This window comes from the organism of the source record quoted next, unplaced genomic scaffold, assembly GCF_019419815.1.
Source record: "Pyrus x bretschneideri cultivar Hongxiangsu unplaced genomic scaffold, Pyrus_bretschneideri_v1 Contig1, whole genome shotgun sequence".
Lineage (NCBI taxonomy): Eukaryota > Viridiplantae > Streptophyta > Magnoliopsida > Rosales > Rosaceae > Pyrus > Pyrus x bretschneideri.
The window spans coordinates 6,529,310-6,550,241 of NW_025999390.1; the positions used below are offsets into that span (position 1 = coordinate 6,529,310).

Here is a 20,932-nt window from a genome sequence, read left to right on the forward strand (position 1 = left end):
TTAGAGTGTAATACCGGTATTTTTCTCACCTATAAGCCCTTAACATTTCATATAGGTTGCGAATCTAACGTCTAACTTACCCTCCAAAGTTGACTACATACATTATTTTTTATGAAAAAATACCAACATGCCCTCTAATGTGTATTACATGCAAGTAACATGACTTAAATTGACAAAAAATTGAATATAGTAGCTTCGAATCTAATATTAAGAATGTAATTGGTAGATTTTTATAATTCAAGAACTATTTTTTCTGAAAAAAATAGTTTAAGAACCTAGTTTTTACTTAAGTGATAATTGAGGGACTAAATTGACAATTCACTTTGTTGTCCATTCGTTTGTTCCATGCACTATGATTTTCAACTTAATTTCAAAAAGTATAGTTGAGCATAAGCATTTGAATGAGTAAATTTATCGATATATGAAACACATATCGTGGTAATTTTGATTATCTTCATGGTCTGAATGTTGAAGATATTTTTGTCTTTTTAATTTTAAGTTGTGGATTGTTTGACACCATATCATCGTAGTTATTTAAGAGATATTGACAATATTGGCGATATCATGATTCTTTTTAATCTTAAGTTGTCAATTTATGATGAAAATGTGGACCATACCTTGAGAATATAGTTAATTGTCGTGTCTAATTGTCTGGAGGCTTTTCTTTCACCCCTAAAATATCTTCCAACACCCACAATTGCAACCAAACTTGAATTCGTTATGGGGTTTTTCCTGTTTACAATTGGAGGCATACAAATAAGTGTATATTCTGCCATCGATCAAGGAGATCTTGTATTGGGAGTTATTCAGTTATACAATCCCTTGGGGACTCTCTGTAAACTTGTATATTTATACCTGATTATGTGCAATGAAGCACTTGAGACTTCCATCAATATTTCTACTGTGTTTGCTGTACTCTTTCTCTGAATATGTATTTCTACAGAGACTTTGGCCTCGCCTGTTGGCCCCTTCCTTCCAAATCACGCCCACTTTAGTGTCAGAATATATAATTCTTTAGTGTCAGAATGCTGTCGAAAGACTTGAGGTCTCGTGTTCGATATTCGATGTTAATGTGGAAGCTAGACTTGTGGGAAGAGGTTGAAATGCCTTAGTAAGTCTTCCTAGGCCCCGGAAAGGATAAATAGCCGTAACTTGCCACCAGTTATCTCGTTTAAAAAATAAAAAATAAAAAAAATAAAAAAGGAGGTTTTAGGATTATTAATATGGTAAAGGCTATCTTGCCGTATTAAAAGGGTACACCCTACTAACTTCGCTTAGTATTATTATTAATTATTAGCAAATGGGCACACAAGTGTGAGAAATTTTTTTATTTTTGTTTTTTAAATAGAAGAAGAGAGGAAGAGAGGAAGAGAGTGATAGAGAATGTAAGAGTGAAAAGTTTTTTATTTTATTTTTTTTATTTTTTTAATTAGAGATATGTTAGAATTACATGTATGTGAGACTTTAAAAACAAACAGTAACATTTAATTGTGTGAAATTACATTGCTACCCTATATTTCTTATTCTTATTCTGCTTTAATTAAAGGTTTAAACTGGTAATTTCATAAGATTTTGATTGACAATGTGTGTTTTATTAATCAGTAGAAATTAATAAAATTTTATTCGTCAACTAACTAAAAGAAAGTAAAACAGGCAATTTAATCTTCTGTCACAACATACAAACATGGATGGTAATGTAATTTTGCAAACTGAATTTTTTTTTTTTTTTCAAACCTCACTGACAAGCCATTCTAATATATCTCTAATTTTAAAAATAAAAAATAAAAACCTCTCTCAGACTCTCACTACTCTTTTCTCTCCTTTTCATTTCAAAATCTAGAATAAAAAATGTTCGACACACACAGTAGGGAATGTGCAAGTTAAAAATAACAAAAAGTAGGTAACTAGACTCATCTCTCTTGAAAAGACAAGTTTTAATCATGTCAAATAAACTATAAACACTGCTTAGATCCTGTTTTTCTCTCCTAATCAAACAAACTATTTTCTGAAAACAAACAACAAAAGGTTCAATCTTAACAGTTAACAGTTGGTATACATTGCTATTGGCTTACAAATATTTTCTGCGTACAAAGGAACTCAGGTGAAACTTTTTGCCCCGATCGGCGGTGCAGGCACCAAAACTAGTTCACACCTCTATGAATTTCAATCTGCATAGATGTTGAAAGTTGTAGGAGAGATCAACCGCTGAACTCGTATTACGAATGGAACAGTATTAGCTTCCGCCTTGGCATGTAATGAATAAAATCGCAGGGCTACTAGAGCCCAACCCAGTATGAACGTCCGTTGCTGTTGTGAATAGGCGAACTGGAGGGCGAAGCCACGCACCATTCGTACCAAACCTGCATCACCATCACCGATCCCCATGAACTCATTCAGAGGCTTATTTTTCATCAAAAACCGTAAACATGTAAAAGAGATGCAGAAGCACACTATTCTTTTGCTCAAATAGTATTATCCCTTGGATAATGACCTCAATTCCTTGTAAATAAGAAAAAATATTACCTTGGTAGGACGACAACACCGCCAGAAATGTACTTCAAGAGAAGCGCCAGGACTAAGCGTAATTGGTGTCCTTAGCGGGAAAAATATTGGGAACCTGAGGGTAACGATAAACAGCACGTAAGCCATACAACTACTGTATAAGTTTTAGCCATCATGTGAATATTTTCTTCGAGAACGAACAATCGCAAAGAAAAAGCAAAGTACAAATGTTGACAAGCAGCAACCTAACAAGAAAACGGATAGGGTGGGCTGCATTACCAGCTAAACATGTTTGGTGTTGATGTTGATGGTTCAATACCAAGATGAACTTCTCTGTATAGTGTTGCATCAAAATAGCCAGCAAATCCTGAAGGTGTAGAAAAGAGTGAAATTTTAGTGACCTGAAAAATAGGTCCAATGAGTCAACAACAGCACAATCAAAGTAGAATTTAGCCATGTTAACAAAATGCATCGCACTGACACTTTTTTTCATTCAAGAATATTAATCACCTAAAGAAAAACTATGCCGCCACATACCGTGAATCATGGCTGAGCCAGTATCACTTGTTATTCCAAACTGCAACTTCGTGTACCGGTTATTGCTTTTGTCAGTTGAGCGATTTGGATGATCAAACGTGAACACCTAACAACAAATCCAGTGTTTGTGACTAAATGATTGCTGAATAATGACTCCCTATACAATCAGGTTCATAAAAGTAATTATCAAACCAGTCCAGCGAAAAAACTCACAGGTTGAGGAGGAGCAAGTCTTGCAATGTTGTGCAATTTAACAACATAAGCAGTTTCGAAGTGTGCAATATCTTTGTGCGACTTAACCTGAAAGATAACCACAAAACTTTACAAAAGGAATTCTCAAACAGACAGAAATGAACATCATAGGACACAAAGACACGGGCATACATCATTGTAAAGCTTTGAAGCAGTCACCGGTTGGATAAAACTCGTGTACCTGAAAACAGGCGCATAGGCTTTTTAGAGAGGACGCTAATGGAGAAAACACCAAAAATAGCTTTCAAAAGGAAGTATGGATGTTGAACGTGATACTGTCCATGAAATCTGGACAGTATCACGACAACATAACCCAATGTCAATACTGACTTTTGCACAGAATCATAACAGGGAAGCACCTTTGATTAAAAAACTACAAACTAAAGAAAAGTATACGTACGATGAAGGTATTGAGATTCCATCATCCTTCAAAAGTCTCTGAGCTCCATCAAGGCACTCAGGAGACAGCTCGTTATCACCAAAAGAACCCAACAATTCACTAACCTAAAGCGTAATCAAAGGCAATGTTAATAAGGAAACCAAAAAATAAGAATATGGTTATTCATAAGATTACTTGCATACCAAAATGTCAGCTTTCTCTGGAGCATCCCAATAACGCATATCACATGATATTATGGAAACAACGTTTTCCCACCCCTCCAGTTTAACCAAGCTCTGCTCCAACAAACATAGAAATGTCAAAATACAAGATGTGGATCATGAAAAAACAAGGAAAGTCTACTTCAAACAAATACCCACAATAACACTTTTTTTTGTGTTAATGTACAGCATGATGAGTTGCACATCCTAGAAACATGATTTTACAACTTAGCAGAAAAAGAAACAAGATAAAGAGAGAATCTGCAACTCACATGAAGTGTAACAACTGCATTTGGATTTTTTTCGACAGCATAGACTTTAAGCTTGCACCCAGTTTCTTCAGCTGCCTACATATGAACAAGAGGAATTGGATCCACATCAATATGACCTGCTACATGTAATATCAAGTCTGAAGATAAATAACATAGTCCAAAAACAAGTACGCAGAAGGAAGAGAAGGCACCTGCAATGATGCCCTTACAAGAGGTCCACGTCCTGCTCCTACAACCATCAATACCTTAACACAAATGCAAATATCACATATGCAATGTTAGGATATTTTGTCATCAAACTTAATAAAACACCATTCATGAGAAATTGGGAAAGCAAAGTGACAAGTGAGCAGCTTACAGTAGTTACTGAAGATGCCTTGTCATCTGGAACCCTGTCCTGTAAAGCTTTACAAATTGCTCTTTGGTACTAACAAAGATAAAAACAAACTATAACAATTGTGATCAATATAAAGTAATAAGCATTACTATGTCTTTTTCAGAAGAAACCTTGGTCCCTCCAAGAAGAAAAAGAAAAAGGAAAAATAAACACAAACAAGGTCCAATGTTTTGTTGATGTATTTAAATATGATTATGATTTAACTTAATTATATTGTTGACATGCAAATTGCAGATTAGAAAATAAAAAAGTAAAAATATCTGAAATGACCATTATGCAGTTATTTGCAAATGCAGGCATACCTGAATATATTTCATTGTGTCCTTCTCAAATGTCTCATAGGTTTGAGCTTCTAGATTATCCATGAGAGGCTGCATTAGAATAGCAGAGTTAGCCTAACTTGTATTTGATTACAAGAGGATGGAAAATCACATGTAAAAATGAAAATGTAGGAAAAGAGTGATTAAGGTATGTACTAACCAAAAGACAGTAATACAATCACTTGGGAAATAACCAGTACCTGTAAGGGTGACTGCAAGTAATCCCTGTAACCAATCTGCCATAAGAGACTTAAAAGGGTTAGAAAAAATTAAGAGCAGGGAAAAAAATTTCCAAAATCCAAATACACACCCACATAGAAAGAAAGAGTGAGGGAGAGGCACCTCAAGCCGTTCTTGCTCCGGAAGGGGATCCATCCTCTGGTAGAGATAGCCAACATAATCCAAATACGGCCTCAACGGATGTTTCTGGACACCTGGATGTCAAGAATAATATAAGACAATAGGACATATGCTATTAAGAAACTCAACTTATATGGTGTTAAACTGAAAGTGTTTTCTTTGTCTAGGTATCTTCTAGCTTGCTTCTTGATTTTGTTCCGTGTCAGCAAAATTAATAAATAAATGTTTTCCCTTTACATTGTTTCCTTCATATTTGTATTTGATCTATATGAAACCTGAGGTTCAGAATTGAACAAAAATCATTTAGGAAATAAAAGTAGCACTTTAAAAGACAACTTGAAGCACTTGAAAAATAACTAAGTTACATATACTGGCTTAGCTTTTCTGCGTCAAATAGTTCAATTACCATACAAGTTTCTATTATTCAAGACAATGCACTTGTATACAGAAGGTAGGTCTTACCATCAACATACATAAACTCATCAAATACACTTTATTCTTCAACCACAAGCTTATTTTAATTATCTTCACCTTCTTGCAAGTTTCTATTATTCAAGACAATGCACTTTTATACAGAAGGTAGGTCTTACCATCAACATTATTATCATTATCACTGGCAGCTATATGTGAATTTATCTTGGGAAGACTATGCACTGGTTCTCCTGATAGAACTATCTGCAATTAAATTTTCCATGATGATGAAGATTAGAAAATATTGCAAGAAGGTGACCATAAGATTTAAAACAAATTAATGATGTCTATGAAGAATTTTTGCAACTACAAAATCATACTTAGATTGGAACTTGCTTGAGATTGTAAGTAACTTCTGAGCAATAACCATAGAAAAAATTTGGAAGGAAGGTAAACCATAAAAAGAAATGTTTAACCATGGGTTGCTTATGCTGCAATGCACAGAAATGGAAAACAAACCCCAACGGAACATAGAAATACCATTGATAACTTCTTCGTAAATACCTGCATAGAATGATTGAAAAGCCCATGAACAAGATTCTGGTGGCGCTTTGACAGACATGGATAGCCTCGGGAATTTGTTAGAAAGCACTGGCAATGAACAAGACCACTATTAGAAAACTAAGCAACAATTGAACCAACAAGTAATCAACTTAAGGTTTCCCTAATACACCAATTAGCATATAATTACATCAGTACTGAATATGGCTGCTCTAACAGATTCCCCAAACCAGCGTCCAAGAGAGTTTACAGAAGGTAGTGAACTCCTGAGGAAAAAAGACAGTTGTTCAGATTAAAATAAAATGAAAATTACTTCAGGTACAATCAAAACACATAAATACAAATCACACAAGTTATAAGAAAATGGTCATTGTTACACTTACAAAACATCAAGAGCAACTGATAACTGACTGTGATGTTCACATAGCAGACGAAATGAATTCCAAATCTCCCAAGAATCATCCTGCCAAAAAAAAGTTAAGAAAAATGAGTTTTATCATCTGGTATGTCAAATTGTCAATCATCATGCCATTATTTTGCACACATAAAGAAGGCCAAGTTTATGCAGAAGGTTTAAACCCCATATAAGTTTGACTACCCAACTGAATGCACAATAAAAAAAAGGCAACTCTCCACATCCAACCTCCCTCTTTGGTATACAACATCTAACAACAAAGCCTTTACACGGACTACAAAGAAGACCAAGTACTACACATCCCAACTCGTTATGCGTAGTAGATTTAGCACAAGAGTTATCATTTTGTAGGGTCAATGAGAGCCATATGCAACAGAGGTTGAAAATCTATGTAAAGTGCAGTATATATTGGCCAAGAGTCATGATATACGTTGAAAAACCAGTCGCTGGAAACTACGAGTTCCACCAAAAGAAGGAAAATAATTATCAAAATGGTAAACCTATTTTGAAAACTTAATCAGAAGGGACATCACTCACCGAGGTATCAGTGTTCACATCCATGGTTTCACTGTCTGACTTGACCAATGGAAGCCGCAACCACAACTACAATAGAACATAACAAGAATGGAAAACCCAATGAGCTCCAAAAGTAGATTACACAAACAGGTCCAAATATGTAAACTGATTTGGATTAACTATGGTACCTGCGTACTGCTTAGGCCCTGTAAAAGCTGATTTACACATCGAGCATAATTAGCACAGGATTTCCCCTTTGGAGCTGGAAGAAGGCATGCCTGCACCAAGCAATAGATGACAATTAAAAGCCAGCAAGATAGTAAAACTCAATAACCATTTTCCAGAATCAATTATGAGCGAAGCACACAGAAAATTATTCAGCTTAGCATGTGGCCTGAGATAGCAATTCAAATATTTCACAACACTGCAGTTCCAATAATAAAGAAACAAATTTCAATGCTATCAACCTGCAGGGACAAATGAGAAGCCCATGCTATCTCTTGCTTCAAAGTAGTTTCTGAATCATACCGGAGGATCTCATCTTCTGAATCTAAGTCAATCCATGAGCTAACCTTTCCTGAATAAATTCAAAAAACCACTATGAGCGGTCTTAGGAGACAAGAAAAAAATGTGGTTGAAAAGTAAACAAGCTTATCCCATCAAATCCATTATTATCCAGCCAAGTTCTTAGTAAACATAAAACATAAGTTGAGTAAAGTCCATTAAATTACCATGAGAAGACAATGTAACACAGGAAAAGTCTAGAGAAGTACATACCAACGACATGACCGCTCCACTGGGAAGGACTCAAAACCAAGTCTGACCCAGCAAATGGAAGAACACCAGAAACACCATTGTTTTTTTGCATTAAGCTTGGTCGATAAGCAGGATCCATCTACATCAAAAAGTTGAAAAAGAATCACTACCCTTTGTCCAAGTTGTGCATCAGTGATCAAAGAAAGCAAAAGGGGAAAAAATGATCATACACAGACAAACACTTAGCAGTACAAACGATTTGCTGAACAAAAGTCAGAAAATTAACAACACATGGATATGTAATGCATTTGACATACATGACACTCGATACCAAACAAGCAATAAGATAAAAACCTTTGTAGCTCAAAGGAAAGTCCTCATAGCCACCAAGGATAAGAAATACGAAGATGGCACAGATTTAACAATGTAGTAATAGCCTAAAGGTGAAACCAGAGGTTACAGTTCACCATGAAGGACTACCAACAGAGCCTTACTTTCGGTGAGCTTACTGACCATTCACACAAAACAGAAGCCATCTCTGGCTATATGTGACTGGCTAATTAGCCACCAATTGCAAAGAAATTTCCCAAATGCCGACAAACCAAGTCTGCCAGACAACATAGAAACATTAACTAAGAAATTCATACCCACAAATAATTGACAAGGAAATAATCAATATTTACGATCATTTCAAATGGAAATTGATATTAATGTAGTTAGTGGCTGTGGAGTGAAGCTCTATTGTCGAGCAGCTGCATAAGCAACATCCACCAACATGGCATTGCTATCGGTGAGCTTACTGACCATTCACATCATAAAAAGCAGCTAGAAAAGCCGATTATGTGACTGGCTAATTGGCCACCATACAAGAATTACAAAAAACAAGTTTCAATTCACTATTTGTATCACTCCTCGACATAAACAACTATGCAAGTCATACCAACAAGCAATTGACGAGTGAATCATCAACATTTCTAATATTTTTAAGTCGAATTTGATACTAATGTAGTTAGTGGCCGTAGAGTGAGGCTGCATAGTCGAGCAGCTGCACGAGCAACAGCCACCAATGCAGCATTGCTATCGGTGAGCTTACTGACCATTCACATCAAAAGAGAAGCTGAAAAGCGATTACGTGACTGGCTAATTGGCCACCATTACCATACGAGCATTAGAAAACACAAATTCCAATCAACTTTTCCATTCATTCCTCAATATAAACAGAAGAATCAAATGAAATACGAAATTTGAAAAATAATTAGGAAAAAAAAAAAAGAACGGACCAGAGGAGCGAGGACGAAATCGAAGGAGCCATGGGAGAGATTGAAAGCGAGGACGTGTGGCATGTCATCGTTGAACTCGGTCTCCACGCCGCAGTACCGAGACTCGCTCTTGTCGCCGGCTCTTTCCCCGAGTGGCATTTTGCTCCACCGCAGAGGAGGAGGAGGAGGAGAGTGGAAGTAGAGTAGGGTTTTGGTGGGGTTTTTGATTGATTTGATGTCAACGGAAATGAGCTGCGTCTACATAGGGTTGGCGGAGCTTTAGTACTAGGGTTTTTGGGTAGACGGGTTTGACGGGATTTGTTTAACGGATAAGATTGAATTTGAATTTTGTGGCATGAAAAGCCCAGTGGTAATCTGGGTTGTTACTGCCCAGCCCTAATAACGGAAGCCCAATTCTGTGTTCGATTTCTCATTGCACGCATGTCATAATCAGAACCGTTGATATGGATTATTAAACGATCGAAATTTTAAGAGGCATTTTGATGGAGGCGCCTTGTTTTTCAATCTCATTGATTAAACATCTGTACCTATTAAGAATTTTATTAAACATCTTCCCTACAATTTTATTAGAGGGACGATTGATTGTATGATCAGTTTGACTACCTATGATATGAATACATTTGGTTTTGTGGTGCATTTAGATATTTGATACATTTTGTTTTTTTTTTTTTGTACATTTAAAATTTAAACATACAAAAGTCGGTACGTTTATTTTCAAATGTACTAGAAGTTTTAAATACATTATTTAAATAACTATACGTCAAATTTTAACAAAGTAATGAAGTTTTCTTATGAAAGTATTAGTTGACTTTTTTTAATGAAGTCAGAGACTAACTAAATAGAATAACAGAAACAAAAAGTTCTCTCTTTTTCTAGAAATAATAAAGAATTCGTTAAATTAAAATTTTAAATTGAAAGTCACGAATTTAAAATTATAAGAAAATAGTTGTTAGCCAGCTTAAGTAAATATATTTTAAACAAATAAAAAAATGCTGAGTTGTCAACTAATCAAAGTATTTTAATCCAATTTTGTAAAGGAACAAATGTTTAGTCTAACAAGTTTAAAAAAATATAGCGAATTATAATCACTTCAAATTTTAATCTAACTAAATCGTTTGGTTATTCATATGTATCAAAAGAAACGAACAATAGTTACCAAAATAGCTGGTTTGTTCGATACAGATGAATTAGTACCGAACGATCACCAATTCGATCGATTGTTTGCACAAAGAATCTTTAACTCGTGGTATGAGAAATAAATAGCAACTACTAACTAGTGGAAAGAAAATTTGAGGAAGAGTTGGAGAGGTCAATATAAAAGGTTCATCATGCTTAATTTTAGCAAATCCACAACCACAAACAGATAGTACCAAACAGTCTCGAATCGTATCTACATGCATTTCCACTACATAAAGCTGCTCAACATGCAAGCTTATGGACATAGATATGAAATAGAAGAGCACGTATGAAACAGACATCATGGCAGCTTCTCGCGCCGCTAGCACACTTCAAGCACTTCCTTTAATATTGGCATGTCCATCGAAATCGATTGCAGAAACCTGTCCATATTCACCCTTAACATCCTTTTCTGTCTCCTCAAAATAGTCCTCTCGAGCATTGTCGGCTAACATGAGGGCAACCAACCAAAAGAGCGACGCATCAAGGGATACAAAAGCACCGCCACCAAGGAGACCGGTCTTAGCAGTTGGACAGGTTGTTTCGAGATTGCGATGAACATTTCTTGAGAGATGAAGTTGCTCAGTTATTGTAGGCCATAGCAACAGAGCCGCAGCTAGTCCTGCTGTAAGCCTGCGTAATAGAACCATCTCCAACGAAAAGCAATTAGAAAGAGAGGGTGGAGCAGCTTTTACGGTCACAGTGGTGGCATAATGGAATTTATCTTGGTCAGCTACTCTAAACTATTTGATGCATCCTACGTGACATAAAAGCTAACAGAACCAGAAATGGTAGACGAAATATGTTTATTTAGGCAATGAAAAGCAGATGACTCGCCGCATCATAGAACTTGTCAGAGTTCAAAATCTAATATAGATACATACAAAAATGCAACGTACAGAAAAGAACACTCACAGAGAAATGTTGAAGAATACGACGAAACTAGTGCTTCGGAACAAAGCAGCTTGTGGGAGGGACTTCCCTTTGTATGGGTAAAACAACGACAAGAATCCAGCGACTGTAGACACCAGGAGGAAGGCAAAAGACAGAAACCCGAAGACAACTGATAGATCTGTAGGATACTTGCAGATCACAACATCTTTCCCAGCAATAGGAGTTCCAACTGCTGGCTGTCAAGAGATCAAAACAAAGAATCTAATTAGTAGCAAAGAAGACATGCAACTGCTTCACAATTAAAGAAAGGAAATATACGAATAGAACTCGTAATATTTTTCTCTCTAATTTCCACACACTAGGATAAATACCCTACAGAAATGTTTCCTTTTGTTTCTTGTTATTAACCAGAATCGCTCGATCATATAAGTGCAAATCAGAATTTATTTCACCACCAGTAACTTGAAAGTCAAAACTAAAATCTTTGCGGTTTGAATTCCAACCACGAATACACAAATAATTCGTCTTTGTTTTACTCAAAATTAGTAAGGGACACTCAATTGTCGAACAAGTTTCACTCTTGTCTACAGGTGATTCACCTGCCGAGCAGACGGCAAAACACACAACAAAGGACACAGTTCTTTACAATATTTGCCAAATTTCGGAAAGACCCATTGAGTGTTCAGTGTTCTAAAACAAATTCACCAATTTCACCTATCAAAACGTTCAAGAGGCCACAATTATTTCCTTTTAGTACAGTCAATAGTCAACACTACTACGGGAGGCTACAATTTTAGAACACAATATACACAAAATAATCAGGGAATATATCACAAAATTCACAATTACCTTCTTGTTTTCGGCAATAACTCCGAAAACGAATGAGAGAACACCAAAAAGTGCCACTGTCAAAGACATCTGCTTCACGGTCACCTCCATAGCCGCAAAATCACCACTACCCTGAAACCAAAACAATTCAAATTTAACAAAATTGAAATCATAATTCCAACAAAACCCAACAAAAATTCGCCCAAACCAAAATCGAACCAGAACCCAGCAAAAAAATTACCTGAGAGAAACGAGGTCGGAGGGAATCGAATCGAATTCTGAACCGGATTTACACTGGTAGGTTTGGGATTCTCCGTCTGAGGGAATCGGAATCCAGAGAAATGGCCCAATGGGGATTTTGCAACTGTGTCTTATATATTTATGAGGAAGACTTAAAAGTGAACCGAACCGGTCCTGGGATACCTCCTTTATCTCCGGTGCCAGCTGGGAGAGCGAGTTTGCTTTTAGACTACTCGTTTGGCGCGTTCGTTTATCTTTCTTGCTGCTAGTAACTGTCACCGTGATGAATCTGGACGGTATGTAGGCCGTTTTAGTCTCCTGTGGGACCCGGACTGTTAGTTTTGGAAATATTGATTGGCGATGTTGGTGATGATCGGACGGTCAGAATGCCATGGAAATTGTGGGAAGTCTTTTATTTTGTTAATTTTGGAATTGTCTGATATTTTTATATTTCAAGATTGCGTATGGGATGTTGAATCATGAATGTCAATTTGGCAAGTTGTAATGAACATTAAATATCGTAGACTGTTTAGTAAGTGATAGTTTATTAATATTTTAAAAATCATTCCGTTCACACAAATCATCAGTGAGTTGTTTTCATTTATTCGAAGCAATTTTCACATTCGACTTACATAAATGTGAATACAATACATATTTGAGATAAGTATGATGTTAAAATTGGACTATCCAATACTTCTGTGAGTTTTTTCGACCTCCGAAACAATGGAATGTTGTGAGGCAGCCACCCGTTAGTCATTTTAAAATAAATAAATAAAAAAATAAAAAACTGATTGTTCAATTGTAATTGTGTAAGTTTGTTGTTCGTGAATGATTTTATTGTGAAAATAATTATGTAAATTCCTTATTTGTTTTAGAAAATAATCACAAACAACTAGTCTATATATAAAGAAATAGGGATCGCAACTTTTAACAATCACCAACCAACACGGCACAAAAGAATGATATCAACGTCTTACACTGCATCTAAAGAAACAATGTGCTACAAAATATTATTTTATAAAACAACATCTAAATAAACAATATTGGTAGTCTCGAAGTTCTCCAAAAACATGCTAATGAATATGGAATTCTACTACAATGCTACGTAACATTAAATGCTAAAAGGATTAAATTATCTGAATTCATAAGATTATATAATCCAAACCAATTCACGTAATCCAATACTCATAACATTTGATGCTACGTATCATGAAGGAATTTAGCATAAATGTTCCAAAATTTCAACTCAATCACAAAAGAAGTTCACCATTGTTTATTAAACAAATGCAGCAATAATGTTTGAATCTCGATCAACTTAGAAAATGCTATTGATAAAACGAATTAAAAAAAACAAATGAGAGATAAGATTGACATACGCTATAGAATTTCTCACGAATTAGGTATATCAAGATCTTCAGATGCACCGATCAACCACTCACATGTACAACGACATTTGTTTAAGACTTTGTATTTCTTAATTATTTCTTGGATTTTACATATAAAGGGCACTTCCCAATACTTGGGAACCAAAAATCTCCACAAGAATTGAGTGACTTGTTCAAAGCAAATGATGGCCAAGACAAGTTGAAGACTTTGCATTGCTTCCTCCTGCTTTTTAGCATCACACATTTGACCCTTTTATGTTATGGTATTTATAGAATAATAAAACACAAGAAAGGGCTAATGAAATTAATTAATTAGTTAATTAATTAAAGACGAAAGTTTATATTATCCATTGAGAATTTGAGAGAACTGCTTGTTGATCAACATGGACAGTTGCTTGCTACTGAAGAAAATGAGATCAAATCCACAACTACAAAAGTATCGTTGTTTTGACACACAAAAAGTCGTCTCTTGCATTGTTAGTCAGCATGAGGCAAGCCAACCACAGTAGGGACGAAATGAGAGATAAAAATGCTCATCCGTAAGGCAACCACTTGTGCTGCTGGTATTTCGATACACGTTGTTGTGGTGCTACTGCTCTGAAATCGTTGGCCATAACAATAATGCTGCTGCTAATTCGATCGCACCCCTATGTTCATATAACCACCACATTGGCTCAAATTCGACGAATGTTGCACTTAAGAACAATTGATTAATCACGTTACATTTTGACAAAAATAAGGCACGAGAAGCAATGCAAGACGTTTTTACATCTTCAGAACTCGCGTTGTTGAAAAAAAATGATGGAATTAAGCTTATTGTTTTGGAGTTGCAACAATAACCTAACCCACAATGACTAAAGTGAAACTTCACCACATCAACAAGCACTAGAATTATACTATTGGCCTTCCTAAAAGCACTTTTAGACAAAGGTTTCACTAGTATAAGAGCAGTTCCACCCCTAAAGACTTTGCGCCAGCACCTAGCGCATTTATCTACTCAAGTGAACAGTAATGTACCCCCAATGAACAGTAATAGGCCAAAGCATCTCCACCTCTAAAAAAACGCACTAGCACCTAGTCTAAAAATGTCATGGCACAAACGATCTCCATCCTTACAAAATGCGCTGGCACCCAGCCCATTTAAAATATTTTATATTTTTTTAAAGAATAAATAAAAAAATAGTTTTATTTTCAAACAAGATTTTTAACCAATTTCGGATGAAATTTCAAATAAAAAACCAAACTAAAATAAAATTACATACTCATCAAATAAACTTAAAAAAAAAACACACTAAAATAAAATTACATAAACTCATCAAATACACTTTATTCTTCAACCACAAGCTTATTTTAATTATCTTCACCTTCTTCCAATCCCCACTAGTGCTCAATCAAGTCATTATGGCGGGTTACGTGCTAGTATGGCTCTTGCACATCAGTGTACTATTGAACGATCAATTCATTGTAACGTCCATCCCGTTCCAACGGCTCGTGTTGCACGGGATCTTCAATTCGGTCATGAGCACAATAGATACGTGTTCTTGAGTTATTCATCAGATCCAGCTCATATTCATCGACGACATCATAATCATACTCATCTTCCACAATCATGTTGTGGAGAATAATACACGTCATCATGATGGATCAAAGAGTCTCAACATCAAACATTTTAGCAGCATACCTGATAATCGCCCAGCGAGCTTGCAAGATACCAAAACAACGCTCCACATCCTTCCTACACCCTTCTTAACATTTTGCGAAGTGTTTTTCTTTTTTCAGTCTGTGGATGTGGCACTGTTTTGAAAACGTAGACTACCTTGGGTAAATGCCGTTTGCAAGGTAGTCTGCTCCGTCATATAGTGCCATTAACCCAATATGTGCATCTGGGTGATTTTCCTTGCAGCAGATCGTCACTAAAGATTGAGTAAGGACATTTAGGTTATTCTGAGCTCCTGGAACACCAAAAAAAAAATGTCAAATCCATGTATCAAATGAAGCCACCGCTTCCAAAATGATACTTTTGACTCATTTTCTGTCGCCATAAGCTCCTTGCCACGCACTTGGACATTTTTTCCAAGTCCAGTGCATGCAGTCGATGCTTCCAATCATGCCAGGGAAGCCTCGCATCTCACCCTTCCTCAAAAGTCTTCGCATGTCCCTTGGCGTGGGTGTCCATAGGTACTTATTGGTGTACAGGGCCTCAATTCCAGAGCAAAACCGCATCAGGGACTCCAGAACAGTTGTTTTTCCATCCTCGCGATCTCATCCACTTGATCTGCAAATGCTCCATATGCAAGCATTCGCAAGGCAGCCGTAATTTTTTGCTCTGGAAGAAGACCTAGAACACGAAAAGCATCCTCTTTTTGCACAAAGTATAGATCATGGTTTGCAAATAGCACTCATGATTTTGTTGAACAAACTTCGTTGCATTCTGAAACGACGTCTAAAAACATGATCAGGGAATACGCTATTAGGAATAAAATAATCTTCCAAGAGATCTTTACCTCGTCTTTCCCTTTTTCCATCGAAGTTAGCGGCACGTTTCGGTTTGGCTATCTGACCCACAGCTTCCTCGAGATTAATCAATTATTCTTGTTGTGCCAACAATCTTTTCTGTTGCTCCACAAATTGTTTATGCACTCTCCTTGAAGAAGACATTGTAAAAAAAACTCAAAATTTGAAAACAATGAAGATGGATGTAGGGATGTATGGTTTATATGGACAAAAAAAATTAAGGATGAGCTTTTTGGTATTTTTTTCACACAAAAAGTATATGAAAGCTTTGGTAGAAAGTGTAGAAAATATTGAAATGTGGTGTAAGTTGGAAGATGAGGGTTAAGTATTTATAGAAAAGAAAAAATAACTTTCTTAAAATTTTTTTATATTTTTTCATAATTTTTAATAATTTTTAATATAGTTAATTAATCTGGACCATTGGATTTGAAAAATATTCACATCCAAGAGCCAAGGCGTTGCCGCGTGGCCAACGGTCATAATTCTGACCGTTGGGCCTTTTTTTATTTATTTTATTTTTATTTTTGGTGAAAACAACGTGGACCGTTGATCTGTGATCGGCCGGTCCATTTTAAAAGTCAAATTTAAATTTTTTTTATCATTGGAAATCCAACGGTCTACAAAAACTAGCCGTTGGAAATCCAACGGCATTGAGGATGGCCACATAGCTCTAATTCGGGTGAACACAAGTGGGCTAACAAGTGGGCCTCGCAAGATGCACCCTTGTCTCCTACTTACGCCCAATTGCGAGTGTGCTACACGCACCAGCCAAATGGGTCGGCCTCTGAGTCTGTTCGAAATGGGTTGGTCTGTTGCCTGGATTAGGCTAGGTGCCAGGTTGTTTTGCGGGCTAGAGCAGATTGACAGGGTGCTGGGCTGATTTTTGGACAGCGTGATAGGCAATTTTGTGTTCGGTGGAACTGCTCTAAAAGATAAAAGGGAGTGGCACTGGTGAAGGACTTACATAGTGATGTTGAAGAAAGTAACAAATAAAGTGCTTTGGAGAAAAGCAGTGGATGGAACTGGTGAATGACTTACATAGTGATGTTGAAGAAAGTGACAAATAAAGTGCTTTGGAGAAAAGCTGTGGATCCATTGTAGGGGTAGAATATAGAGAGGAATCCAGTCAAAGAAGATGCTACAAGAAATGCGAAGGACAAATATCCATTTGCAACCGTTGGATCAGACGGGTACTTGCACATGAATACCCATTCCGGCCCATTATGGGGATACCAGCTGCAGGCTACAGAAACCCAAACGATAGTTGATAAGAATTTAAAAGTAAAAAAATGCAAATGGTGGATAATATTATCTACTGCAGTGATTATCTACTGTCACTTGATGTGATTCCCTGCAATTTTTCCTAGTTAGGGTTCAAAAAGCATAGTCGAAATGTGTTCGGAGCCTAATGATTCGAAGATTCGTGCAATTAAAGAGAAAAATTCAAATACTTTAATTGTGTAAAGTGGGCTAGTAAAATGAACTAATGAGGATCATATGATTTAAAATGAGTGGTTTAAATCATCATGTCCGTCAACAAAGATTCAAAGAGAATCTCAAATTCTTAATTCCAAAAAGCATGACTACTCAAAGGGAGTAGTTAAAAATGAACCAATGAAACCCATTTTTATCATAGTCACTTCCATTGTCCATCCCACCCAACGACAAAGAAAATCAACACCAAGTAAATGTTTGGTATGAAGCAAACTATTAAGGCAAAGCAAAAGCAAGAAGCCTTGATTTTATATGAATTATCGAAGTCGAAATGGATTAGTCACGGGGGTTGGAGAGAGGGAGTAGGGATGGTTGTTGGAGTCGGAGGCGATGGGCAGTGAGTGGGTACTTGAGTATTTTAATTTTTAGTATGTACTATATGGTCATTGTACACAATCAAAAAAGTTTAAAACTAATTAATGGGTAAAAAGAGGTTTAGGGAAAGTGTATTTAAGTAGGATTTTGAGGGATTTTAATGAATTAAAGGGTATTTAATTATGATTTTAAGTGATTTTTTGAAATTCAATGTGTATTAAATTAGGATTTTAAGATAGTTAATTAAAATCCTTAGAAATCCGAATGTATTCAATTAGAATTTCAAAGCAGTTTATAACATTTTGGGTGTATTCAATTAGAAATTGATTTTAAATAATTTGAAAAGGTTGAGGAATTCGAGGGAATTTGAGAAATTTCGTAGTGTATTTTAAGTATCCACAAATTCCACATTTCTCCATGCAATTTCAATGGAAGTGAATCAAAATTTTACATGGAATCTTTACTAATCAATTAAATTCTATAAAATTTCATGGCTTTATAAATTCATTAAAATCTCTCAAATTCTTAGATACACCCTTTGTTTATTTTGGGGAAAAAAACATTCACTTTATTAAAAGATGGAAGGTAGAGTTTGTGATACATGTTAACAAATAAACTATGAGGGGATGTTAGAAAGTAACTAGTCAAAATTCACAAATCTCACCTTTTTTTTTTTGGTCAAGAGGAAGATGTTATTAAACACCAAACACACACTTACAAACAAACAAATGTCCAACTTACACTTATAAACAAACAAAAAGAAGGCCTAAAAACAAAGAAAAAACTGAAAGTGAGCCCAACAACAGTAAAGCCCAAAAACAACAGAACTTCCGTGAAGCATCCGCTGCTTTCTCCACCGTTGATTCAAGAAGCATCCAGCCATCCAATTCTCCATCCACCGCCAATCATCACCTCCTCATACGATACCTGCGCATAGCCATAAAGCAAGAGACAGTCGGCAACCAAGAGAGAGAAGCCAACCACCTGTATGAAGCTCTGGGGAATTTTCTAGTAAAATAATACTCCTTTTTCACCTAAATGGGCAATTGGGATAATACTTAGCCTTCAAAACTCAAGCAACAACAGAATTAGGCTCGTTAATAAGCCTCCACCCTGCTAAGCTAGCATAGCAAGGTTGAACGCAACGATATTTCTAGAACGAGCACCTCATCGCTCTAACACGCATAAAATTTGTTCAAAATAAATCATCAATAATTTCTTCCAATATCTCGACTCTTAAAACATACAATATTGTTAAAGTACTAATGATAACTCAAATTTTATTTGAAAATGCCCTACATCTGCACTGAAGGTCGTATTATGGTTTCAAATGTTTGCTACCAGCTACATGTCATTCCAATTTTACCTATCATGAGTCATGACCCTCATATAAGTGTGACCACTGCACTACATGAAGAAAGGATGATCCACACAAGTTTGACCATTATATCCATCTCATTTATTTTGTATTTGGAGTTTAGTGTTATTTTTTATTCCTACTCACTAGTACTACAGTTTATTAGTACTCTATTTACTTATAAGCAAAATACTTTAAATCAACTTTTCTTGATGACAGATTCAATATCAATTATATCATTTATTGAATTTAGATCATTTATAAATCTCTGTGTTCGGAGTCAAAATTAAGGAGATCTAGACCGTTGAATAGAGAGATATCCAAACCATTGGTTTGTGAGGTGTGTCAGTGAAATAAGTTTAAAAAAATCACATAATTTAAGATAAGTGGTTTAAGTCTTCTATTATTTGAATTCCAGACACAGAAATATGAATCTCGCATTTGTTAAGCTTTATACCAAATCTTCAAACCATTGCATCAAGAGGGACAACCAATTTAAAGGTTGGGACGTTACGTATACCCACCGAGCAAAGAAATAGTAAAAGGGTGGGTCACACTCGAACGTGCGAATGTGGGATGCCGAAAGTGTTAAACAAATGAAATACAAAAACATAAAAAACAAAAAAAAAAAGGGGAAAAAAAAAAGGAAAAAAGGAAAAAAAAGTAGCACAAACAATGCATTCCATAATTGGCAAACGTGCGAATGTGGGATGCCGAAAATGTTAAACAAATGAAATACAAATACAAAAAAAACAAAGGAAAAAAAAAAACAAACAAACAAAAAAAAAAAAAAAAGGAAAAAAAAAGTAGCACAAACAATGCATTCCATAATTGGCAGAAGCAGAATTCATATTTTGGTCAAGAGTTCAAAACGCAATGTCGTATGTTTTAGTAAAAGATAATACAAATGATAAACACAATCAAGCTCTGAAGCCCTCCACAAAGACAAAACGCCTAGCCACTCATGGTTTTAACTTTTTAGTATATAATCGACTATTATAATAGAAACCTTAAGCCTTGGGTTTACTTGCATGATGAATTCCTATTCATACAAGTCATATAGGAGGAGGGAAAAATTCAATTCAACTAACAAGGAGAATTTATATTGAACAGGTACACTGGTATAGTGACGTCTCATATTAATCAAATATAGATATATATGTAATTTTTTTGTCTAAATATCTTTATTTCATTGACACAGAACGTCACATTACAGTGTATTCGTATCATATAAATTATTCTTCTAGCTAAGACTTCAATGCATTTATAAACTTTTGGAATCACTTGAGTTACAATCACCTTATAATTCAGCTACGAGTTACAACTCATACAGAATTGTTGTTCAATATAATAAAGCACCTTGCATTGATTGGTTATTATTGTATTAAGTTTTAACAGTGGTTACAAACTTTTGAACAAAAGCCATGGTTTTGATCAATCTTCATAAGATGTAGCAAATGTTGTTTTTACATTGGCTCCAACGGAAAAGTCGAAGGAAAAGGTTAATCCTTGTAGCAGTATCCGTAATAAATTTAGAGAAAAGTATGGGT

General features: G+C 35.7%; 2 protein-coding genes across 2 annotated transcripts; both read right to left on the reverse strand.

The window, feature by feature from the left end:
- Positions 1–1,887: 1,887 nt before the first annotated feature.
- On the reverse strand, positions 1,888–9,425 carry LOC103953552 (protein arginine N-methyltransferase 1.5). The gene is made up of 23 exons (XM_009365301.3): positions 9,180–9,425; positions 7,921–8,038; positions 7,611–7,720; positions 7,332–7,421; positions 7,165–7,230; positions 6,596–6,675; positions 6,403–6,478; positions 6,216–6,302; positions 5,831–5,915; positions 5,223–5,314; positions 5,081–5,116; positions 4,863–4,931; positions 4,522–4,590; positions 4,355–4,408; positions 4,164–4,238; positions 3,874–3,966; positions 3,692–3,795; positions 3,424–3,472; positions 3,253–3,339; positions 3,040–3,145; positions 2,782–2,869; positions 2,524–2,617; positions 1,888–2,360 (listed from the first exon to the last, which is right to left on the reverse strand). Exons 1-23 carry the CDS (start codon positions 9,315–9,317, stop codon positions 2,277–2,279), a joined length of 1,950 nt encoding a protein of 649 aa, XP_009363576.2. The 5' UTR covers positions 9,318–9,425; the 3' UTR covers positions 1,888–2,276.
- Positions 9,426–10,488: 1,063 nt separating this feature from the next.
- LOC103953551 lies at positions 10,489–12,496 on the reverse strand. The gene is made up of 4 exons (XM_009365300.3): positions 12,319–12,496; positions 12,099–12,209; positions 11,271–11,485; positions 10,489–10,988 (listed from the first exon to the last, which is right to left on the reverse strand). Exons 2-4 carry the CDS (start codon positions 12,186–12,188, stop codon positions 10,688–10,690), a joined length of 606 nt encoding a protein of 201 aa, XP_009363575.1. The 5' UTR covers positions 12,189–12,209; positions 12,319–12,496; the 3' UTR covers positions 10,489–10,687.
- Between the last annotated feature and the right edge of the window lie 8,436 nt (positions 12,497–20,932).

What these genes read in the sequence shown, in the direction of transcription:
- LOC103953552 (XM_009365301.3), bottom strand. Translation starts at nt 9,317, where the DNA reads ATGCCACTCGGGGAAAGAGCCGGCGACAAGAGCGAGTCTCGGTACTGC. An exon ending in GTGGAGCGGTCATGTCGTTG is followed by an intron (nt 7,721 to 7,920) that starts GTATGTACTTCT and finishes GAATTTATTCAG; the next exon opens with GAAAGGTTAGCTCATGGATT. An exon ending in CAGCCATATTCAGTACTGAT is followed by an intron (nt 6,303 to 6,402) that starts GTAATTATATGC and finishes GTTCATTGCCAG; the next exon opens with TGCTTTCTAACAAATTCCCG.
- LOC103953551 (XM_009365300.3), bottom strand. Translation starts at nt 12,188, where the DNA reads ATGGAGGTGACCGTGAAGCAGATGTCTTTGACAGTGGCACTTTTTGGT. An exon ending in TTATTGCCGAAAACAAGAAG is followed by an intron (nt 11,486 to 12,098) that starts GTAATTGTGAAT and finishes ATCTCTTGACAG; the next exon opens with CCAGCAGTTGGAACTCCTAT. An exon ending in GTATTCTTCAACATTTCTCT is followed by an intron (nt 10,989 to 11,270) that starts GTGAGTGTTCTT and finishes TCTATTACGCAG; the next exon opens with GCTTACAGCAGGACTAGCTG.